The following is a 25,378-nucleotide window of genomic DNA, read 5'->3' as shown; positions in this document are numbered from 1 at the left end:
CAATATGCGGCCTTTTTTTTGACGACCCCGTGGTAAAGGAGATATACATACGAGCGAGCGTTGAAAACTTAATTTTTAACTGTAATAAGTGTCTTATATATACTAGCTAGTTTTTTGGCGGTTATTTTTTATTTCGCGGGAAGGAGCAAACCGTTGGAAAGTAGGGGAAGACGTAATGGAAAGTGTACAGTAGACGATCGATTCTAGTCCCGAAGACAGTCGATCTGTCTTGGGAAATTGTAAACTTAATGCACCACTGTCTCTCGCCGCGCGTAGATGTAACACGCTGGCAGTGATCGATAACGCCAGTGCTTCTTAAACTTACAAATCACGGGACACCAAAGGATAGAGTCTTTTCTTTGTCGTGCCTCGAGCCTCTATAAAGATTTTCCTTGAGAAACAACGGCAGGCGAAAGTTACGATTATAAGGTGCTCCGTTACAATCATTGCCGATGTCCTTTCAATTAGAAGTTCAATCGAATACAGAGAGAGAGAGAGAGAGAGAGAGAAAAAGGGTGATAGTTGTTTCACTGCTGAAACTATGAATAGTTGATAGAGATGTTAAAAATTGCTAATTTTCGTTAAACAGATATCTATATTATAAATAAAGGAATATCTGTGTACGTGTGTGCGAGAAAGGACATCTGGACGGACACCTTGTATATAAAGCATAAGGAATAGTTTAAACTTTTTCAGTGTAACTTTCTTTCTATGATTAAATCTTACTTATGTTGGATGGACTACAGTGAAATAGTTATAACAAAGGATAAATATTTGTCGCAATTAACATACTAATCAATGTAGAGTTATCTGTTATATTTCCAGATTTTCATGGAACACAGTTTAAGGAACACTGACCTAAAAAAACGTGGCGATTACCTTAAACGAAATACTTTAACGAATTATTACTTAAATGTACATCACTGTTAACTAAAACTGAAAAACTTCCTGAATGCCTTGCATATACAGTACATCGCAGAAAATATAAGAATCATTTATTTCCAAAGAAATTTGAGAAGTAGGCTTCTTAATATAGCTTAAAATTATCTAATATTTCTTATAATTAGATTTATTAGCTATATTAGACGCGTTAATAATTTCTATAATTAATATTTCTTAATATAATTTAGTATAATTTAATATTGGCATCTAATATTGAAAATTAAGAGATGTAACGAATCAAGTTTCAGGAATATAAATAAAAAAATAAGCTTACTTTCTAATTCGAGATTCTGTGCGCATCTGATTTTACGGATTAATTATCAAGATATTTAATGTTGACAATTAAAAGTTACTTCAAAGATGTAATTTTTTTGTTTAGCAATGTTTAATTTTTAGCTTCATTGAGAAGATAAAGTTTCTATTACCGATTACCATATTCTCTGAGGTGTTTTGTATATATATGTATATTTGTGTGTGTGCGTGTGTATGTGCGTATGCGGGCATGAGGTATGTAATGTGTGTATTGATTGCAGGAGATTGCGATCGAGAAATATTCGCGGTTACCGAGTGATCGCGCGTTACATCACAGACGATAAATTTCGAAGATGACTCGAATTTGTGTTTCGTGAGAGAACTTAAATTAAGTTCTACAATACGAGGCAAAAAAGGTTCTTATCTTTTTAACTCTAGCGTAGTTATATATATATTTTTTGGAAATGTAAAGCGATTTATTATCTTTTTGCACGTTTATAATTTGCGTAAAGAAATAAAAATAGCTTAGTCAACTGCGATGCAGGTGAAATCCTTATTACAATATACATATATATGACTTTCTTATCTTAATTACCAGGCAGGTTTATATATATGTATATTTTTCATGTAAATAAGATGTACCTTTTGTACTTTTCATGTAGGATTAAGGTTTAGGAGATTAACTTATTATTTAAATTTTTTAATCAAACATGTTGCTTTATGTTGCGTTTTATTTATTAACATTCAGAGCTTGAAAAATTGGCGTAATTTTTGTCTAGCAACGCTGTACTTCGGTATTATATACATATGTTTTTTTTTATACCCTTGTGTACGTTAAAACAGATTCGAGTCTCGTCGAAGGTATCGTCAAAGTTATCGCGTTTTAGGTAGCTCGCAATTTCGGAAAAACGAAATACTAACTATTCTATTATTGTATTTTAAATTATATCTATCGTTTTTTGTGGTTATTTACTCTCTTACAAATCTCGTTACAAATGTAAATATGTATACGTACGTATGTATGTATAAATATATATATGTGTGTACATGCACAGACGTATATCATATTTATGTATGCATACGTATAGGATATAGATACATATATATTCGCCACGTTGCTAGTGGTTAATGTTATGTAGAATAAGATCGTCGCCCTCGCGATGGTGACAACTACAAGCATTCTTGTACCTGTCTCGCGCTGAGTAATAATTGCACGTGCAATTATATGGCTATTTTTACTCTTGCATCTTGCAATTTGTCAAACAGTCAACTACACAAGCGCAAGTTTCTATATATTCTATTGACAATAAGTAACAAGTAATCGCTAAATTTTTGGTATTCTACGTATTTCATCAAGCGGATGGCGGTGATAAGCGGGAGACGAACAAAATAGGGTCAATCGCGCTTATCCATAGACATTTCGCGCCGATATTTTCATTGATATAATTTCTCGGCAAACGTCTCTTAACAGTTTGAATCGCCAGAGGGATACTTGGCAAGTTGATCCCAGCAAAATGGCTTTTGATAAAACTGAGAATTTTATCGTAAGAGATCAAATGTTGCGCGTGCAATTAGAGCGTGTTTCATTTCGCGACATGTACAATTCCTTGTACTACAACTACACACACACGCACACGCATACACACACACACACGCACACACACACATATATATATATATATATATATATATATTTATATATATAATTTTATGAAATTGCAGTTGCACGCGCACTTATTTCCCAGTGAAATGCGAATGTAAATCCTAAACTATGCCATGCTCCAAAGCCGTGGTCCAGAATGATCATGGATGTTATAATTCAGACCGAAATTGTACAAAGTGTTAATCGTACAAAGTCGAAGGACGATCCCTTCTGCCCTATCGTTCCCAAAACAAATACGTTTGAATACTAGGAAAAAAGTTTATAAAGCTTGCAAGATTTTTGTAACAATTTCTCTATTCAAGTGTATTTTAATACGATTATACCGGGGAGGAAAGGGTCGAGATTTAGGTTTTGTCTAACTCTCGCGTCTGTAATGAATCTCTCATCAACTCTGTGACAAATTTAATCGTTTGACGAGAAGGGGGGAGGGGAGCAACGATGCTCTTTGCCACAAGCGAGAAAATTCCAAGAATTAATTGTGAAAATTCATAGAGAGATACCTTTGAGGAGATACCGCCGAGCTCACGTCGTTTCCTCGCTTATAGTGAAAATATTCGGAGGAAATAAGCTCGTCGGTTTTTTTTACATGAAATCTTTATAATTTATCGTTTCAAGTGAAAGGTAAATGTGTGTCATTGTTAGATATAACGAAATTATAAATTGGTACAAATTGGTTTCGACTGACAGAGTGATTCGAGATCTTTTCTTACGACGATCGAGTCGCTTATTTGTGTGTATATCTGTTTTTCTAAAAATCGAGATATCTATTTGGAATATCTTTTTCTAGACCGGTGACGCTGTTTGCGAGTCTCTTGTTGTTGTTGAAAACCGTAAAGGAATCCTTTTCAGGAGGAGCTCTGGGAACAACGCTGACAATTCGTCTCCTAGATCGCTCGATGTACACACGTGCGTGCGAGGATGGATGTCGCGAGTGAATGTGTGTGTGGTAGTCTAAATATGTAAATAACTATTGCCGAACGGCATCGTTCTACGAATGTCCTGAGAATAGATGTAGTATATGAAAGAGAATTCTATATATGTATATGAGAAACACAGATTGAGTTTGAGAGATTTTACTGAATCGACGTACGAGAGAATAAAGATGATTTAATTATAATCGTAGTCTCCGATATTTTTTCTTACCCCCTCCCCCTCCCCCATCGGCGTCATCCATTCGTTATCTTTAGATTCTCACGTCCTACGTTCAGTGATAAATATGATCTTCTGAAACTCTGTAACAGAAATGCGTGTAACTTTGTTATAACAAACGAGTCAAACTTGTAATTGAACAGTCGCATGCAAGCGCTAAACGCAGATTATTAATGTAGATCTTCAGCGTTAGGATATTTCTTTTTACTGCGATTCGTGACGCTGTTTTATATCTCGTTGCGGTATCTTATTTCACAGTTTAATAAATTGTCGATCAAAGACGTTATTTTAAAGAATCGTTCAACAATAATACGTGATTTACAATCCAATAGCATATCCGAGAGATTCCGCATGAAAAAAAATGAACAAAGTAGTAGATATGCATGCATTTTACAAATAGATTGAAAAGATGGTGAAACGAGTAATATACAATTGAGGGATCATAAGCTTCGAATGAAAGCTTCGGTTTTACGTATGTTTATTAAAGCTTCCGCAATACAATTTATTAATCATCGTTTGCACAACCTTACGTTTCTCCTCGCGAACGTGAACTAGAAGATAAATTGCACTTTCGTACCGAAAATCCGACAGACGTTGGCTCGATACTCAATATTTTCCGCTTTTTCTTTTTTTTTCTTTTCACAACCTGTTTCTTCGTTACGAAGCGGTACGTCCTCGATCACGCTTGTTCTTTAATTTTTTTTTCTTCGATACAATGCCGGCATTGGAAGATTATCGCTCGTTATCATCGACGACGCGATGTAATAATAATATATAAAATAGAATTATTTCGGAAATAACGTTCAGATCTATACAACCAAAAAATTATACATATTCACCGGTCTCGTATTTCTTTTATAATATGTGTATATATATAATATATCTCTATGTATGTAAACCTATATAAATGTACATATACTGTCGATTCTGTGTACTTAATCGAATTTACATGCTTTACACGGTACCACGCGAATGAGTATTTAGGACAGCGCGACTGCTCCTATATGCGTAAATGAACAAATGAGAATTAACAACGATTCTTTGTGACCTTACGCGGTTGTCGAATTAATTTTAATCCTTCTCCTTCCAATAATCGCTTCGACCTATGTAGGTTCTTAGAATGTACACAGGTTGCCAAGTCCTCGAAATTTATACATTTTTGGAGGAACTTTAAATCTCAAACGTTATAATGTAACTTCTAAGGACCTACAGGGCGATATTGAAAACTGAAGGATTAGTGCGTATTGCTGGATCTTAGGTCGTCGAATATCCACGATTTCATTCGATGTTGATGGACCCTTCAAATTTATAGTTCCATGAACATTCGATATTGCGGACACGACATTTATTCTTAGATACATGATTTCTTGGAGCTTCGCTTTATAATTTTGTAATTTTCAATTCAAAACATCGAGCTAACCATTCCAATCACGCATCGATCCTAGTTTCAGAGATTTTTATATTTAAATTTCCGTAATTCTTTAGTTTTAAAGATCGTGCCTTTTATTTTACTGCAATAATCGTATTCATTGTCAGTGGATTTTCGGATCTATAGATCCAGATATGTATTGTAAGAAACAGAGAGAAAGAGAGAGAGGAACTGCGATTAACAGGTAGCTGCACCTGAAGGGTATTGTGACATAACGAAGAGTCCGTTTGCGTTGCGCGTACTGACGAGACTTTTGTGACAAGAAAAGACTGACAATGAGATTCAACAAACTGATCGCGTCGTATCGTCAATGTGTTCGCTTAATTTAACGAATGTTATTTCCTGGTCGAAAAGCACTCGTGCATTCTTTCATCCATTTGACGGTGTAAACATGATACCGAAGCTCTTCTTTACGTGTGCCTCATTTATGTGGTACAACAAGAAAACGCATGCACATAAAAGAGGTCTTCTCATTCCGCTACTAAAACCATTACGTTATTCTAATTCAAAAACGCAGAACAAAACACATAAATGGGATAATAAAGAGATGGCTCACCGTTTTTTGTGTAATCAAGAATTCTTCGAGCACAAAATACTGCAGATTTGTTATACAATTATAATACTACGATATTATAATAATATGATATTACTAATATATAAGATAGATTTCAACTTGTGATATGTAACCGTAAAGATTTTTTCCAGATCGCAAATTCTCGATTCCACAAATTCGTGGTGTTATTTATCCTGCTTCTCTACCGTTTATACTGCCTTACTTTCCTAAATCATAGTTTCTTTTCTTCTATAGATATCCTTTACACACATACACATACGTACATCATACACACGCATACCACACTCACAACACGCACAAATTCAATCTCTCTCGTAAATGTGTAAAAAGAAAGTTCTACTTTTATGAACTGCTTTGTATACATAGACTTTGTATACATAGAAATTTTCTGATACTCATCGGCGTTCGTTCGTTTTGTATTTTTTACTCTTGAATCTCAAACAAAACACCATCCCTGCATTCTCCCATTTTTGTGCTTGTAACGATAATTATTAAGCACGTCAATGCCAATATCGTTGACATTCACATTACCTAGGTATACGTTTTGAATAATACGTAATCGTAATCCGTGATAAAAAAATCGCCTGTCGAGCACAAGTGTCTTTCAACGCAGTACGCAAACGACGCCAGTTAGTATAAAAGTTTGCAACACATATTTGCAACCTTTATGTGTATATGTACATTTCTTTTCCAAACAAAACTTTCTGCCTTCTTCCTTCACCCGTTTACGATAAATAATATATTATTATTACATTAGGGCGCTCAACATGTATCCATCTTAATCAATTTGGCATAGGAACCTTCTTAACGCACGCATCGTTGAGCTCCATCTCTAATCAACAATTCTAATACTGTTCGTTCAACCGATACGAATCACGAGAAATCGATTTCGCCTACTTCCGAGAATGATCACGAATGTTCCATGACGCGTAGCTACGTCTCGTAAAATGTTTCTACAAAAATGTATAAAGTACGAATTAATACATAATTACAGATTGTTGTATATACAAACGTACAGTCTCGTCATGGAATGGTATACGACAATATATATATTATATTTAGATTAAATATCTTAATATCGACTCTCTCTCCCAACTACTTGTACAATATTAAATCTCTAGTTAAAATTAAAAAAACAATTTCTCGATTCACAGATCTAATAAAAGATCCTTGGATCTGTTCATCATTGCTTACGTCCTTTACAGAACTCGATTCACAGATCTACAATATAAGAGCCTTGGATCCACTCGTCATTGCTTACATTGTTTCTTTAGAACTCGAATTTTTTCTAGTACACGCTTTTGTGAGTCTCAGTATATTACACTATATATTCTTATATGAATCCTAATTGTGCACGAGAATCCTAGAATTTTAATGGCACGAATTTTTACATGTTTACATTTAGTCATAATATGATTCAGTAAATTTTCTCCGGCGGTCTCTGGATCCATGAATCCAATATTCGTAGTAAAATTCGGCGGAATATTAATGTTGATTAATATTTATTTTATATGTCTGCGTTCTATAGATTCAATCATTACTGTTCTTATTGACCATCAATATAAAAAAAAAGAATAGCTTTTTAACGGAAAAGAAAAAATTATAAGCAAGATGTTCTGACAGTAAAATATGCGTTAAAATTCACGTTATATCCTGAGTTAATCTTATCCATTATTTTTTGTTAAAAGCTGTTAAAAACTGTCTGAAAATGGGTGGCTGCCAGTTAAACCTATATATATTCAAATTCTATTACGGCTGTAATCTTCAGTAGATTGCTCAAACGTCGGTGACTCTTGTCGATGTTCGAGAAGAGTTCAAGGGGAATATCGGTGCCCGAGATGTGGAACTCGAAAGCCGTCGAGGACGAGATTCCACTGTAACGTGGGTTCAGTTGGTCAAAAGACTATTTCTACGTCTAAAAAGCATTCTGCTATTGACCGGGAAGATTCTGGTCAAGTGTATGAGCGAACTGCCCAGGGCCAGTTTGACGGGTGTTTGGCGGCCGCCGGGTAGCCTGATGAACACCGTCCCCACCGCCGCGTAGTAGTCGCTGGTAGGCTCGACTGCCACCGGCATCACGTCGATGTGAAAGCTCACGTGCTTGTGGTAGCTTCGCCTGCCCTTACGTTGCGGCGAGCTCGGGCTACACTCGCCGCCATCCCGATCGTAGATTATCGTCGCGGAGGCAAACGGTCGCTTCGCCATGTGCAGCATCTCCACGACATGACGACGTCGGGCACGGCGTAAATCCGCCGTCTGCTTTGCCTTCCACGCGACTACGCACGCCGCCAGGAACAAGAAGAAGCAGGAGAAGAAGCACGAGAAGAACACAAACAGATCGATGTGCAACTGATCCTGACGGAAGAAGATCATTCCGTAGGCAGCGCGGCCATTCAACTCTGGATTCACCGGGTCAATCGCTCGTAGCGCAATGTGAAACTTGGTCTGGCCGAGTTCGTGTTTGTCTTGCGGCAACGTCAGCACCAGTCGATTCGTCAGATTACGGATCACCAGGAAGGTGTTTCGCCTCTCGATCGTCAGAAAACTGGCCAGATCATTTTCGAGCCAGCGTTCCATCACGAAATACTGCGATCCGCCGATCCCAGTATTCCACCGGGTACGCGGTTCCTCTGTAGTGGTACCGTTAGCTCCAAAGTGAGGATTATACTCGACAATTTGGAATTTGTTGTTGGGCTGATCAGGCCGCAACCTGAATCTACCATCCAGCTCGACCTGCTCACGAAACGAGTATTTCAGACACATTGTTGAATTGAAAAGAATTGCAAATCTATTACATGCAATGAGAAATAAGTTTGACGTAGCAAATAATCGACAAAGTGATCCAAGTTTATAGGTCGTTTAAGAGTTGAAAGATTTCGGAGATTTAAGTTTATCGATGGCTTTAGGATTTAACATAGAGAAAAAATAAACTAGCATTTTTATTTTGCAAAGATATAAAAATAATAAAATCGTACTTCTTGATATCCAGTCGACGAGTTCAAGGTGACGACGAAGGAATCATCCCGGGGACTCAAGAAGAGATCCAAGGCACCTTGGGTGACATCCACCATCACTCTGATGTCCACGTTCATGAATCGCGGTTGCACCATATAAAAGACGGTTTGGCCAGGATTTAGGGGCTTAGGCTTCATCTTGCACTCGTCTGAAATAGGAAAATGGTATAAGGTCTCATTTTAGATGCGCGAAAACGGCAGGATATCAAATAGCTTGTAGTAGAAGGAGAAGGATACGAACCGTAAAATGCTCCACACAAAATAGAACGTTGCAATTTAAGAAGAACAATTACTTGACTAAAGTATCGATTGCGTGAGTATAAACATACATCGTCAAATGAAATCAGTATTTTCATATGAGGAATTTCAATGAAGAAAAGGATTTCAATGAACAGCATATTAAACGAGCGAACTGTTAAAGAGATGCGCAGATGAGGAAAATCTCTTGTGCATTGGATGTATCTCGTTTGCACGGCTGTACGCTCACCTATTAATTTCGAGTCGAAGCACATTTTATTGTCGACCGTGACGGTCTTGTAGCACTGATGACCCATCGTCGGAATACCGGCGTAATTCTCCCTGCACTTGCTGCATTGCACCATCCAGCAGGGTGTGCCGATCGTGGTGGTGCCCTTGATGGGACCGCTGATGCAGGACGGGTCGCTCTCGGTGTTGTTGCCGCAATTGCACTTCTCGCCGGTCACGGGGTCGCACGTGAAGCCGTGACCGTGACACTCGCAGGACCGGCACACGTCTCGCAGGTCCTCCGTGCCCCGAAAGTAGCCGGTCATGCATTCGCCGCACTTGTCGCCTCTCGTGTAGTTGCCGCAATTGATGCACTTGGCCTTCGCCATCGGTCCTTCCCCCAGTTGCTTGCTCAGCTTCTCTATCGACATCTTGTCCAACGAGTTCGGATCGGGCACGGTCACGTTGTCGTTGACGCAAATCCGAGTGTGCCCGTTGCAGTACTCGAGACACGGCACGCACTGACCGTTGTCCGCGGGATTGCCGACGTACAGAGGCATGCATTTCTCGCACTGCTTCCCCATCGTGTTGTTGTGGCATTTCGTGCAGTTATCAAGCTTGTCCGGCCCGGCGCAGTCGCTGTGCCCGTTGCACTGGCACTGGATCGAGCAATTGGAGCCAACGTAGCCGAAGTCACAGCGGCACAGGTCCGGCTTGACGCACGTGCCCCTTACGCAGCCCTGCGTGCACATGGGCACGCAGATCTTCTTACCGAACTCGTTCCCCCAGCTGCTCTCGGTCTTGTATCCGTCCCCGCACTTGCACTCGAAGCCTTCCTCCAGGTCGAAACACTTCTCGCTCTTCGGCGAACACGTGTGGTGGCCGTTTTCGCATTCGTTCTCCGGCGGGCAGCGGACGTAGTGCCACGAGAAGTCCGGCTTTGGTTGAGCGATCGCGTTGAGTAACGACATCGTAACGTTGTCCTGCGCCTCCGCAGAGTCCACGTGATACGGGTGTAACGTCGTCGTGGTGATCGGCGTCGCCTCGACCTCCGGCAAGTGTTGCCGATAAAGCATCGAGCAAGTACCACCAGCCGGATGATCCGCCGGCGCTTCGAGCGAGCCTTCCGTGCACAGTCCCTGACCGGTTATATTAGCCGAGTTCAAGGAACACCAGCCGCAATGCGAGTGCTTGAGGCAGGTGCTGCACTGCTTGAACACCGAGCACGGCTCCGGGCAGTGGTCCATGTCCGCGCTACGCAACACCAAACCGCAAACACCGCCGGCGCAATAGAGCGGCTGGTACGACGGGGAGATGCACTCGTTCAATTGCGTCGACCACCTGCACTCGCTCCACCCACCCTCGGCTCCGGTACCCCTCAGACAGCTCGTGCAGTCTTTGTGCTCGGAGCACCTCTTCTCGCATTGCGTGCTGCTCATCTTTATGCTGGAAGACGTAATCCGCTCGAAGACGTTGTCCTCCACGCAGTTCCAGTCGTAGACGGGCTGGCCCGTCAGCGTCAGCCCCAACTCGTAAGTTTTCAGCACCTGCCTCGTCCACAGGCAGTGCGGGCCTAGACTGTTGCACTTCTCGCAGTCGCTCGCCGGACACTGCCGTTCCGCGCACTGAACCACGTTGGACATCGACACGCCGCATTTGTTCAGCTCCTGCTGCTCCTCCTTGCAGTCCCTGTCCGCCGGGATGCACTTGCGACAGTATTCGCACCATTTGCAGACCGGCTTGTCCTCTATGTAATACGGCCACTCCGCGAGACAGTCCGTGCAGGTCCTGAAGTTCTGGCACCTCCTGCTCGCCATCCATTCCGAACTGCAGAATATTCCGTTCGACCGTTGCACCTGAGTGACGTTGACGTCGCACCGGTTGCTCGATACCTCGTTCGAGAAGCAGAAGGAAGCGTTGGTGCCGTTGAGAGTGGTGACGGCGCAGAACGAGCAACCGAAGTATTTCCTGCACGTGGTCTTATCCTTCCACAGATTGCACAGATCCTCCGGTATGCTGATCAGCGTGACGTGGCTCTTGATACCGCCGTCGAAGCCACCGACAACGTAAACGGCGTTTGACTCTGGATCGGCGTGAGTCATCGCGTGGGCGTACGCCGGCGGTGGCGGACTGCCGATCGTCTCCATGTCTCTCGTTATTAAGCGTATCCACAGATTGCACGAGTATTTGTACGCTATTAGCGAGTCCGAGGTGTTGTGAGGATTTTGCCGGCCGCCAAATATCACCATGTATTCGTCCGTCGTAACCGCCGAGTGAAGGAATCTAGCTTGAGGTAAACCGCCGCCGTCGGTGAAGTCGTCCTCGAATGGCGGCAGTACAGACCACGTTCGCGTCTTGTAATTCAAGGCGTACAATTTGTTCGAGATAAACGTTCTATTTACCGCATAGGTGTAGCCACCGAAGACGTAGAAACTATCGGACTTGCTGTTATATACCGTGGAATGACCGTAAACACCTAGGGGTCCGTTCCCCACAGTGATCACTGTGTCCCAGGTCTCGGTCTCGAGATTGAACTCCCAGACCGTGTCCAGGTATCCGTACTTGGGGCTAAAGCCACCGATCAGAATCAGGCTCTCCGATTCTCCGTCCCTGCGCAGGGTCAACGTGTGACCAGCCAGAGGTAGCGGCTCCTTCTTCGACTCGTCCTGCACGATTTGGCTCCATCGCTGGTTCTGCAAGCTGAATTTCCAAAAGTCGCTGAGGGTGTTGTTCGACAGTCCTTGCACGTCCTCGTCCTTCATCGACAGCCCACCGTAGACGTAGATCTGTTGCCTGCTGTGCACAATTTCGGCGGCGTGAAAGTAGCGGCCCTGCGGCATGGACGCCTCCGACGTAGATTCCACCGTCACCGGCATCCACGTATTATTCTTCGTGTCGAAGAGCCTGATGTCGTTGAGAGGCCCGTGGCTGAGCGAGTAACCGCCGAACATCCACAGGCTGCCGCGTCGATCAGCCACCAGGCTGTGCCCGAAGCGCGGCAGTGTCTTCCTCAAGTGGTCCAGATGATCGGCCAAGTATTCTGAATTGAAGAGTTCCGTAAATATCAGCTGGTAGTTTTTCAGCTGGATCGAGCAGTCGCGCCCGCCGTAGCCTGGCGCGCAAACGCAACGGCCATAGCCCTTGTCGCAGGCGCCGCGTTTCTCGGAAGCTGTACAGTTATTCGGGCAGATCTCCACGTCGCAGTTAATGCCGACGTAACCGGATTTGCAGAGGCAGTTGCCGTTGCGGCACTCGCGGTTCTCCGGGCAGCTGTTGCACGTCATTATCACGTAGCTCGCATTAAAACCCTCCACTTCGTCCAGCTGCTTATAGTGCACTGTCAGGAAGCCGGATTTGGCCTCGACCGTCACTGGATAGTTGGTGCTCTCCGTGCAGTACACGCCCAACAGTTGGCTCTGGTGGCCACCGGTAGACGAGACGAATTCGGGCAGGCCGTCGTAAACGTACACGCTGTTCTCCTGGCAACTTACGTTGATGTCATCGTGGATAGTGAATTGTATCACGCTCTGAATCGCCGGGGTCGCGTCCAAAGAGAGATCTGTCTCGGGACTGACGATCCACAGGCACTCTCTCGTCGGCGAGTCGCCCATGTAATTGTCCCAGAGCGAAGATTGCGAGTGTCGGCTGCCAAGACCCTGCTTACCATTTCCTTCCCCACCCAGCATACCCCGAGACATGCAGCCGTAGTAGCACATCCCGCCGTTACGCGGATCCCCGTAGTAGCCTCGTTTGCAGCGCTGACACTTGTCGTCCTCGGTGTTGTCGCGGCAGAAACACATACCGGTCTGCCGATCGCAAACGTCGAGCTCCACGTCGCCGTGCCCGTTGCAGTTGCATTCGCGACAGCCCAATGGCGTGGTCGCGTTCCCGTAACTACCCGCCTTACATTCCTCGCAGTAGCGTCCGGTCGTCCAGTCTTGACACTCGTCGCAGATGCCTGGCCCCTGAAAAGATCGAATTGAGACAATCGATAGTGATATTATTAATAACAAAATAAAAAAAAATCAACAGTTTGCGGATTTTCAACGAGCTTTCACTTTCGGCATGCGATCTTTATCTTTATCTACCTGTAGACACGTGGAATGGTTGTAACAGCCGCAGTTGGTCCGACAGTCCGGCCCGGTCCAGCCCAGGTTGCACTCGCACTTGTAATCCGGCGCCTCGCTGCAATAACCATTGACGCACCTCTCGTAACAGGTCTTGGTACAGTTCTCCTTGCCGTCGCCGTTAAAACCGCGCTTGCACTGGCAGCTGAAGCTGCCGTGGGTATTGGTGCAAAGCGCATCGGGATGGCAGTCGTGCAAGCCAAGATCGCACTCGTCTACATCCGGACACTGCGCGTACGCCCAGCCAGACTCGTCGGCCCTCAGACTGCTGTTCCGGTATTCGTTGATGATCGCGCTGCAGTTGACGTGGGCCTGATTGAAGTCGCCCTGCACGCACATGCCGGTGATGGGGTTCTCCAGGCTGTAGCACCAGCCGCAGCTGAGCGAGTGCAGGCAGCTGGAGCAGTTGGAGTGCCGGCTGCAGCTCTTGCACTGATCGTTGCCGGTGAGCGACGAGTCGCTGCGCGACGTGACACCCATCAGGCCCGCCTGGTCCATCCATTCCCGACACAGGCCAAACTGGTACTCCGACGTGTAGACGGAGAACGAGAAGCACTCTCGCGTGGCTTCGCACCACACGCATCTGCCGCGCTCGTCCAGGCACTGCGTGCAATTGGAGCGTTGTCGGCACGGGATCGGGCACTGATCCAGACTCACCACGGCGTTCGGTAGTCGATTGATTCGTGCGCACTTTGCCTCCTCCGTCCACCATTCGCACAAGTTGGTACCCACGCATGACTCGCAGGAGATGTAGTTGGAGCAGTTGGCGCACGCCGACGGTGTGATTGTCAAGTAGTGCCACTCGCGTATCGTCTCGCCGCCCTCCTCGTCCCACTCCATGTCTACCGCGCAGCTTTCCGTCTCGTTGGTGGAGCGCGACAGACACTGATTGGTAATGTCGCACCAACCGCACGAGGAATCGCTCAGGCAGTGCAGACAATTGCCGTACTGGTGGCAAGAGCCATTCTGATACGGCTCTAGGTACTCGAATGTGAACACTTTCCCATTCTCCGTCTTCTTGTTGTGTGTAATTTCCATTTTACTCGCATAAGCGTAGCTCGCGGTCACCATTCTTTTCGATTCAAAGTCCAACAGGTAACGGCCCGCCTGCAGCTCCATCGGACTTGTACTATCTGGCCACTTTGTCGGTATGCACTGCGATGTCTCCGCGGTTAGATTGGCGACGAGCTCCTGAGAGACATGAGAAATTATGGACAGTTTAATTATAGTAAAACATATTGAAAACATTCAAGTCGTTCAATCGGTTTATGCGAAGAGAATACTTCAGTTCCCAAATGTCAAATTTTCTTCAATAAACTGAAGTAAAATTATAGGAAATGCCTTCTTGTTTAAACACACCATTTACATTCCTCTTCAATAATTCTTATCCCGACTTTCCAATACAATTAGAAAGTATGACAAATGATAACTCACCAACTTATCAGGATCGTCATCTCGCGACACGTGAAGCGTCGCACTGTTATAACTGACGCAGATCTTCAGCTGCTCTGCCGCGCTTTCCCAAGAGTAATTTGGCGGTCTGAGGAAGCCGGTTAGCCTGGCGATCATCTCGCCGCCTATCGTAGATTCCGTCTTCGCGCCTTGTATGGGTGGCAATGGACTGAAATCGACCGTGGTCGCGTTCACTATGGCGACTGAATCGGGCTGGCTGAAGTTCACGGGCGGCTTGTACTTGAGAAAAGTCAAACCCGGTCTCTTGTCCATCTCTCGACACTCTTCGACTTTGGTTATTTCCGTGCCTTTCGAGCCCCACCAACCCGGTATCTGCGAGAGCGGCGTGTCGTCCCGCAGGCCGCACACGCCGTAATTGTCGTCCTTGTGGTGACACCGGGCATTCTGGACACACCACGTGCACGTGCCCAAATTTAGTTTATTCGAGACAGACTTCTTGCCGCGGACATTCGTGCCCCAACCACCACCGGGCTGGCCGTGTATCAGGCAAGAGTGACAGTCGCCTAAGGCAGGACAGACTCCCGGGCAGCGCGTTGTCTGCAAATTTGTCGTACAGTTGCTACCTATCGTCCGACCGTAGCATATCTGCAACGTGCCAAGAAATTTCATTAGAGCGAGAGTTGTCTTCTAAATATGTACAACAGGTAAGATTAATAAATAAAATACCTCATCCGCGGAACACCAGCCACATTCGGGGTTGGCCGCGCACTCCATTAGGCTCTTGTGCCTCGAGCAAATTTGCTCTGGCTCGACGTAATCCTCGTCTCCCGGTGCTAACATAGGCGGCAAAGTGTATGCGAGAAGATCTGCATTTACGTTGCCATGATACCCACCAACGAGCAGCAAGGTATTTCCGTTACGTACATCCGCCGCATGAGCGAATACACCTTGCTGCTTGGGATAACGAGAACCTAAAAAAATGGAAAACATTTTAAGTACACTTAAATCAAAGTAAATTCTATGTAAAATAAATTAAGTTTGCTTTACCCTTGTCGTTTAAGCCCAACACATCGTGGCTCACCCAAGCATGACAACCAAGATGATAAAGATACATCTGGTTATCGTAACAGATCTCCTCCTTGTTATGCCTATGAGAATATCCGCCGAATACCACCAGATAATTTCCTATCGTAATAATAAATCAAGTTTTCATAATTAACGTGCGTATTTTAAGTTTCAAAATGCACTAGACAACATAAATCTATCGTCAAATTTATAAAAAAAAAAACAACTTATATTATTTATAATATTACTTAGTAAATACACTCACAATCAGTCTAAAAAAAAGCGGTAGTTATCATCATTCGGAAGTTGGTAATTTTTTGACAAATTTTAGGTGTACCGCTTTTTTTTTGGACTGAGTGTATTAAGGCTCTGTTGATATACATTTACGTTAAGAACATAGAAAGGCAATAAGAGCCAAACGCTTTAGGGTTTTAGGTGCGGAAATCATATTAGATTTAATGTTAAATACAGTTGAACAAGTCAAACGTTTCGGTCAACCAAAGTGATCCTTCTCAATGACATCTGAAGTATAACAATAAGATATTTGTATCGCAACATTAATAATTAAAAAAAATATAAACGCTTTGATAGACCGAAACGTTTGACTTGTTCAACTGTATTTAAAATTAAATCTAATATGATTTCCGCACCTAACACTTAGCGTTTGGCTCTTATTGCCTCTCTATGCTCCTAACGTAAATGTATTTATAATATATTTTACATAAAGCTTTAGATATATAATTTATAGAAAAAAAATTATCTACCTATAATATTGCATGTATGAAACGCGCGTTCTCTCGGCACGTATGTGTCTCGCAAGTGCGCTCTCGGATAATGGATCTCGGACCAGACCTTTCTGTCTAGTTGAAAGACGAACATTCGATCCGACAATTTACTGAAACGGGCAATGCTGGCGATCACGCCACCGTACACCAGCAGAGAATTGGTAGCACGATGATATACAGTCGAATGTGCCACCACGCGCACATCAAGTTCCTTGCCGCCACGTGGTCGCACTTCTATCCACCTCTCATTAATCGCCGTAGGATCCGCTATAATTATAGGTTACATTAATATTTTTCAATACCAGCTACATGTTTTGCATAGGTAGAAAGTATAAATATTAAACATTCTTTGAAATTTCTCTTTTTCACTTTAATAAAATGAAGATAAATCTTACCTAAACGCAACTTGATTTTATAGAGGCTGGACGAGAACTCTCCATCAACGGTACTACCTCCGAACAGATAGATGTAGTCGCCTGCCAAAGTTAGAGTGTGTCTTGTGAGCCTGGGTGGGTAGAAGGGGGAGTTTTTAGCGCGTAAAGTCCACATGCGTTTATTCACACTGTAATGCCACAGCTCGTTCGATAAAGAGCCGTCTTGTACCTTTCCTCCAAAGACCACAAAACCATCTGAAAATACAAAGACGTTATTCCTTTTGCCAATGACAATGGTTAATTTTATTACTAAAGTATAAATCAGAGCTCGGCGAGGTAGGTCACTTCGCGGTCGATCTTCAGTTGACTCCGCCCGCCTACTGGGGATACCATTAGAAAAAAATAACGCGTTAGCAATAGTACCTCAAGGGTGACGAGGAAAGCTATTGAAAACACATTTACGCTCCTGAGCCTCGAGCGGCTCGTGGGCTTTGCGCGGGACGGCGAGGGTGAAGGGAATAGCGGCGGGCGGAGTCAACTGAAAATCGGCCGCGAAGTGACCCATCTCGCCGAGTTCTGTTATAAATCATCACGACAACTTGCTTACAATGCTATAATAGTAAATCGCAGTACTTTCTTATCATCTTTTCCATTTTTTGTTTCTATTTGTAATAAATATTTACAACTAAAAGATTTTTCTCTTCTTCTCTCTCGTTAAAAATATTTTCGAAAAACATTCCCACTTCTAGTTCGTTATTATGCCAATCCAGTTTCATTACCAGCGCAAACAGATAAAGGTAAAATAATGCTGTATCTCGAAACAAGGTCCTACGTACTATTCGTTCCACTTTATATTAATTAGCGCCACAAAATATAATAAATTTGTATATGTTAATTCGCGTACGAAACTAGCTGCAAGTTCCTTTATTTCTGCACTATAAAACTTTTTGCCGTGTTTTTATGGGCACAGATTAGTAAACGCTATACGAGACAGACCTTGGTATTTACACGCAGCGTGACCATATCGAGGACTCGGTTTGGGTAATTCGTCAACAGTTGGCTCTGTAACGTCCTCTTTCAGTGAATCACTCGTAGTTAATTTCGGATCCGTAAGCTCTGGCATGAATATATTTTCTTCCGCGGATCCCGCCACGATTTGCTCTTCCCATTTCACGTCATCGTTTTGCACATCCGTCGCATCATGTTCTCTGTATAAGTTTTCCAAGTTTCTGCGATATCTTGGAGGAACAGACATGTAAAAAGAAAACAGTTTAATTCCAACTGTACAAATAACAAGAAATAAATGTTTACTCTTTCGTGAAAATTATGGACATATAAAGCTTCGTATAAAGTTATCCCAAAGATTACTTTAACTAGAGTTTCGACGAGTCCTTATGATAAGATCTCCAATCAAAAGCGCGCAATTCGTAAGAGAGTATTTTAAATGTACATAGAGCTTCCCCATTTTTATATCTTTACATGAATAATACAAAGTTAACAATGTATTGTTCTGAGTTTCCAAGATACTACAATAGAAACGAGTTTTCGAGTTGAATTAACGAGTGCAATCTGTCACTTACTACCTTGTCGACATTTGCGAATAATGCGGTCTTATATTTCGCGGATGCTTTCTTCTGGGATCGTCGTTCCTATCGATCCTTATGGTACTCCTGCTTTTCTCGTTTTCCTTATCCTTAGGCATATTCCTGAACTCTCGCGAGCTGTGCTGACCGCCGTCAGAAGTCCGATCGAGCAGGCCGAATGTATTGTTACCTTTGATGCTATAGAGCACCTTCCAAATTAAAGATGTCGTCGATAGGCCGTATATCTCTTTGCCATCGGGATTCCGTTGTAATTCGGAAGCGATGAACCTGAGATCGAGATAATCGGCAGATGCAGCGCCTTCTGCGAATGTAAAACAATAGTGAGAAGTTATTCTTTTTTTTATGTACATTATAACATTTTAAATAGAAAGAATTTGATTATATTCTCGCATTGTAATAAACTATTTATTGTATACGAAAGATGGCATAAACAATTAAAATGTAAGAGTCATAAAGAAATAGTAAAGAAATTGCACATCTATTTTTTGTACTTACCTAATACATTTCCGTATTCGTCTTCCCACTGACTTGTGCTAAATCTGTACACCTCTAAATTACTGAGTATATAATTGAGATCGTAGCCGCCGAAGACATAAAGTGAATCCGTTTCCTGAACGTAAATCGCTGTATGAGCTGCGCGTGGTCTAAGTCCACTTTCCGAATGCGAAAGCCAATGCCACCTACACAAATAATTAGATCATCACAGAGATTAATAATACACGTCCCAGTCATTGTTACATGTTAATATACGCAAACTTCGGAGGTCCAGGTTCAAAGCCTGGCTGAGGTAATATTTTTCGCAAGAAATTTTCTGTGTTAAAAAAACACATCGCCAGTCATGGTCGATCAGCTGCTTAAACGTGGATGCGCAAACTTTGCCACAAAATATTAAGTAATTTTACTTTATTGTTAAATAACAATGTAAAGATGTGTATAATTCAACGGTCCAACATACCGATTTCCTTCCGGATGCGCTTTATGTAACGAACAAGATTGCCCAGAGTATCCGCTGTTGCATTTGCATCTTTTTCCCGTAATCTCGCAAACACCGGCGTGATTGCAATTGTTTGGGCAGAGAGCTCGGGAACAGTCTTTACCACCCCAGTCGTCTTCGCAGACGCAGGTATTGTTAATACACTTTCCGTGATGAGTACAGTTGTTCGGGCAATCCGTGACTGAAAATTCCGCGTGGAAACCGTCTAGTACGTAATTTGTGTCGCTATACAATAATATTAACATCTGCAAAAATAAATACCAACGTTATACCTTGCGTAGCGTAACAAAATTTTATAGCGTGTCATTTCTGTTCGCCGCCGTTACGTAATTTTAGTAGCCTGTATTTCAGTTGTATGGTGTTTCGATATACACTTTTATATGTGCAACTCGAGCCCACCGTAATCTTTCATTGTGAAAAATTGAAATAAGTTCGTCGCGCTCGATCGGCGCCACCGATTGTAACGCCGCTGTAAAATCTTGTAAGCCAGCAGTCCATTATCCACGTTATTACCGTGGGATATGTTTACTTACATAACCGGACGATGATGTCACTTGCTGCGGCTCCGTCTTGCCGCTAAAGCTGCCCAGAAGCGGCGAGCGAAAGGAATCCCCGTCGTAAACGAACACGTAGTCGTAGCTGCATTCTGTGCCCATCGTTCGGAAACTTAACGTGATAAACTGGCGGCTGTGGTTAGCTGCGCGACAGACACAAAGGGGGATACGAATTATCGGCTGTGCTCGGACCCGCTGAAAATCGGCGAGCGCGTTTAATCCGCGTACCTTTGATGAGCCACTCGCAGTGAGAGTCTTGAGTGTAATTGGAGCCCATAGGCCCGTCGCTGATTATCCCCCATGAGTCCGTGAAGACCTTCCTCGTCTTATCGCACGGCACCTGCTTCGGAGATGCCTGCGGAGCTGGACAGAGGCCCGGCAGCAGGCAGCTCCATATGACCATCCATGCCGTGGTGGATGTCGTCCACCCCATCACAGCGTGTTCACCTCGGTGTCGTTCAACAGCACACAGGTGTCGTCATTCGTAGACATCGGATAGCACCTTGCTGAGCAATTACGCGACGCGGTGCGCACGGGGAGAGTCATATCTAGAGCAAAAAAAAAGAGAGAACGGGGATGTACATACAGCCCGATTACTTTATCTGCACGTGCCCGTTGGGTTTTCAACGCTAGATAAGGTACGCCCTCGTCCGACCAGCAACAAATTTGCACAGCTGCGAGCGCCGAGTCGTCGCGTTACGGGGATTAGCGCGCGGCGGTTTAACGGGATCGGGCAGTTTTGCAATGCCCTCGGTGTCCTCGGAGTGTGGCTCGCGGGCCGACAAACGGTGACGTTGTGCCGGGAAAGTGCGTCAACGAGCGTAGTGCAAAGTTTGCTCCACGTGTCAAGAGCCGTCAGGAGCCAAGGTGTCGTCCTTGGGGGGGAGGGGGAGGTGGGAGGGGAAACGTATCGGCGCGGCGATAATCTACTCGAGAATTTACGGGCGCGAAAACGCACGTTGAACCGTCCGGGCTCTCGACACCGCGGGAGCGTAAACGAGACGATGTCACCGCAGGCGGTGGCATATTTTGCAGAAAGAGAAAAGAAAAGCGATGCATACGCAACGGAGTCTTATCGCCGACGCGATCCCGTGACACGCGGCGGGGCCAGGATCAGCCAGGATCAGCCAGAGGGGCGGTCGCTTCGCCAGCTGCGGACGGTCCGAACCAGCCGTAGGGACACCTCGACGGTCGACACGATCTCTCGGCGGCTCTCGGCGAAACGCCACGAGCGAGCGTGCGAAACGTACGCGTGTCGCGCGACTCGTCGAAGGACAATCCCCCCGTGGCGATCGGGCCGGGCATCGCGCGAGAACGCAAGGCTCTCTCGGCTCCTGATCAATTTGCAAATAAGCACAAATAAGCAAATGACACACACGCACGCATGCATGCACGCACGCGCGCGCGCGCGCGCACGTGAACTTTCCGCACCTATTACGAGGCGGCGACGACGACGACGATGACGATGACAGCGCAATAATACGCTCCGAAGGAACTCGCGAGTCGCGGGATCCGATTGCGGAATGTTCCTGGAAACGGCTCACATCTTCGTCGACGGGACGGAGTCGCAGACGCCGAGCATCCTCCGGCAGGGGCGACAAGGAGAGAGAGAGAGAGAGAGAAAGAGAAGGGGGGAGAAAGAGAGAGAGAGAGAGGAAGATAGATGGAGGGAGCGTATCAAAACATCGTCTAGCCCGGATAGCTGCAGGTCCGCCGACGGTACCGCGCGAAACGCCGTAGCTGTCGTCGCGTCGTGGCGACGGTCTCGAATCTCGTCACGGGCGAGAGACGTGCGACGTGACGTGACGTGACGCGACGTAAAACGCCGTGAAACGCGCCAGTCGGCACGGTGCTCCGCCTCGCTCCGTCTCGCTGACGCTTCGACTGCCCCCCCGCTACGAGCATTGCTTTTTACGGCCGCGCCCGGAGTGGGGGAAGCACCGTCGCGGCGCGGGCCGCGGCGGCCATTATGAACGTTATGAACGCTTGTATTCTGACACGAAATTAGGATATCGGCGCGATTAAACGGCTGCTCTGCGACGGTTGTAAAATTTGTAAACTTCGTTGGAGCATGAGACTCCGCCTTAATTAAAAGCGTACGCCAATCGGATCCAAGATTTTCACAACAGTCGCAAAAGCTACCTTTCCCATGCAGCAGAGAAAGTTAAAATAATTACGTTGCCGAAACGTTGCAACGTTGAATGTTGAAGTATAAATATCTTTTCTACGATCGAATCTAGGTTGATGTTTGTACATTAATTCTTTATATTGGCTGCAACGTTGAAACAATCTTGAACAAATTATTACTTTTTGACACTCAAATAGATACTTAAAAAGTTAGCACACATAGTTCTATGAATATTCTTCTGCAGTGCAAATATTCTTAATTTCAGAATATTTCAGAATAAACAAAGAAGAACGTTTTTAGAATATTCGTCGAGTTTATGTAGTGCATATTGTTTGTTGTGTAATATATTAATCTTATGCAAAAGGCAGTGGAAACCTGTGATCATGCCATATATGTATAACGACACGCTATATTCGATAGATTATTCTATTCACATTCGAAAAAGATTGATAGTAGTGCCAGTCGAATGTTCTCTCTCGAACATAAGATAAATATATATGAATGACCTGTGGAATATTCCAAATATTCTTCAAGAATATTCTTAAAATGTTCATAGGAGTGTCTTGCGCTACCTGGGACAATTTAACAATGTTTTCTGAATGTTGAATATTGTAACGTTTACAAGACATAACAATTCAGCGGACATCAGACGTTATTGCAATTTCTTTTCAACGTTGAATCTACATTTCGTAACATTGATACAATATTGCAATGTTGTAATGGAATCGTTTCTGAGATGTTGATTTTCAACATCTGTGTGCTGTATGGGTTTTTTCCACGGAATGCGGCCATTGATATAAAAAAATTGCATGTATAAAACAATATAATGAAATAATGCAATATAAAACGGATTTATAAAAGCCGCTGGCGACGTGTATAATAATTTTGCTTTGTATACATGGCCTGCACTGTTTCGACACCGTGTGTGTGTGCAAAAAATACCCAATGGTCTCTTTCATATATTCAAAATATAGAGATAAAAAGTGTCCGAAGGTATATTTGCGCGTGAGATACAGATTAACCGATAACGTACATATGCTTTAAAACACAAAAGGCGCGCAATGCCACTTTGATAATTTCAGATAACAAAGACACGATAAAGATATCCTCTGCGATTGTGTTTTTATTCAACGGCCTTTCAACGGTGATAATCGCGAAAAATTGAGGCGGTACGTGAGAACGATCGAGATTCTGGATTTGATTTCAACTCGCATTCTACTTGTATATATTCGTCTGCTTCGACATTGCAAGGGGATATTCGTACATATTATTCCTTTGCTCTAATAATGCGTTGCTGCACATATCCGTGAGCAAAAGCCATAATCTCTCGCATGACCGCATTTTCGAAATTTATCCATAAAACGTCAGAGAACCTTTTTGACCACGAGTGTACCGGTGTGAAGCCACTGCACGTGCCACAGCGTGCCTCCATAATCACCAAAACCGCACGACGATTTTAATCTGTTTATGGAGTAACTCGACCTACATGCTATCTTATCCTGTATTTACATGAGCGCGGTGCCGACCGCCGAGGGCTTTTAGTGGAGGCAAAGAACACCCTCTTTTCGGAAATGGTTGCAGCGGTGCCGAGTGCTTTCAGCTGATTGCAGGGCGACAGTTTGAGATAAAAATGATTTACAATCTACAAAGGCAGGCGTTCTGGCAATGCAAATGTTTTATTATCTCGGCAAGAATAAATTACTTCAATCCTTCTCGATCGTTGTGTCGTACAATATAAACAGAAGTGTGGAAAGACAATTATTAGAAAGCTTAACTGTACTTGGAACTTATCGGTTAAAACGGTTTCCGAGGCGCATCGGAGACCGAGGCACATCGAGTTCGCAAAACTTGTCAAGTTCGCCAACTGACGCGCAGAGTTGCTCAGAACTTAAACGGGGGGGGGGGAGGGGGCAAATCGTTCGTTTCTAATATACATATAACATACTGACATGTTAATAATAATATGCAATAGATGGAAAATAAGAAAAAGCTGCATCTGAGTATTTCAATTTAACTCGGCTTTAGGTTCTTCCCGCAATCCATCAGATAGAATCTGTACTTATAAGAAATTCAATAAGTCAGAAAAAAGCCAAGCTGGAACGGCAAGTTCCAATAAACATGTTTAAACTGGCGCTAAGACCCTAGTAGCACAGTGCATTGGCTAAACGTTGGCCCAATACAACCAAATATTGAGCCAATGTTTAACCAATGTTTGGTCAATGCACGGTGCTGCTAGGTGAGACTGTCATAAACGCGCCTAAATTTTCTCTAAAACCGATCCTGCGATCTTTATATTAATTATAAACGTATGTAAAATCGCGGATTTATGCCGTTATCTCGAAACGTATGCTCGAATCTTATGACATTTAAGCTCCGAGTCCCTCCTGAAGCCTATCTCTTTACCATTTACGCTTATTAACGTTAATTATTGATACAGTACTCGCCGGTTCTATAAAAAATAATTATCGTCGATAAGAAAGTCCAAAGTGGTCTCCCGATTTAATTAGCGTTTCGCATTGTCAGCCTTCCTAATTTTTCTAATTGCGTTACTTTGAAGTTTGCTCGGCGAGAGGAAATCCGCGATTTATAGTCACTACTTGCGTTGGGCGCAAAGAATTTAAACGGCTCGGCCTCCGCAGCAAGGCGAAAGAAAAGAAAGAGAACAAGTATTGTGATATCACCCCCCGCATGGTGCAGCGGCGTGACTCGCAGTAACGCACGAAGAGCGTATTCGCTTAGTATCCTGTCAACAAATGTACTGTACATTGCCAAAGTACGATTGTACGCGACGATTGATACAATCGTTCAGTTACAGCCTTATTTTTGTTACCGCAATGCGGTACGCA

The 25,378-nt window shown here is 43.9% G+C and overlaps 1 protein-coding gene across 4 annotated transcripts; it reads right to left on the bottom strand.

Annotated features, from left to right (window-relative positions):
* Nucleotides 1-1,916: 1,916 nt before the first annotated feature.
* On the bottom strand, nt 1,917-22,351 carry LOC105562447 (multiple epidermal growth factor-like domains protein 8). 4 transcript variants are annotated; one of them, XM_012013300.1, is made up of 17 exons: nt 21,836-22,351; nt 20,633-20,952; nt 20,384-20,547; nt 19,812-20,095; nt 19,352-19,536; nt 18,836-19,157; nt 18,249-18,490; nt 17,274-17,507; nt 16,858-17,145; nt 16,076-16,213; nt 15,755-15,999; nt 15,050-15,673; nt 13,577-14,806; nt 9,511-13,453; nt 9,265-9,273; nt 8,985-9,172; nt 1,917-8,742 (listed from the first exon to the last, which is right to left on the bottom strand). In XM_012013300.1, exons 2-17 carry the CDS (start codon nt 20,835-20,837, stop codon nt 7,897-7,899), a joined length of 9,147 nt encoding a protein of 3,048 aa, XP_011868690.1. In that variant the 5' UTR covers nt 20,838-20,952; nt 21,836-22,351; the 3' UTR covers nt 1,917-7,896. The 4 variants fall into 4 exon arrangements, with proteins under 4 accessions (XP_011868690.1, XP_011868691.1, XP_011868689.1 ...); XM_012013301.1 differs by lacking the exon at nt 21,836-22,351 and adding an exon at nt 21,466-21,826; XM_012013299.1 differs by lacking the exon at nt 21,836-22,351 and having other exon boundaries at nt 20,633-21,226.
* Between the last annotated feature and the right edge of the window lie 3,027 nt (nt 22,352-25,378).

The sequence above is a fragment of the Vollenhovia emeryi genome, unplaced genomic scaffold (genome assembly GCF_000949405.1).
Source record: "Vollenhovia emeryi isolate VEMERY1.0 unplaced genomic scaffold, V.emery_V1.0 DF939188.1, whole genome shotgun sequence".
Classification (NCBI taxonomy): Eukaryota; Metazoa; Arthropoda; class Insecta; order Hymenoptera; family Formicidae; genus Vollenhovia; species Vollenhovia emeryi.
This window is presented reverse-complemented; position numbering and strand designations above follow the sequence as displayed.

What these genes read in the sequence shown, in the direction of transcription:
- LOC105562447 (XM_012013300.1), bottom strand. Translation starts at nt 20,837, where the DNA reads ATGGGGTGGACGACATCCACCACGGCATGGATGGTCATATGGAGCTGC. An exon ending in TGACATCATCGTCCGGTTAT is followed by an intron (nt 20,096 to 20,383) that starts GTAAGTAAACAT and finishes TTATTTTTGCAG; the next exon opens with ATGTTAATATTATTGTATAG. An exon ending in ACCATTCCACGTGTCTACAG is followed by an intron (nt 13,454 to 13,576) that starts GTAGATAAAGAT and finishes CGATCTTTTCAG; the next exon opens with GGGCCAGGCATCTGCGACGA.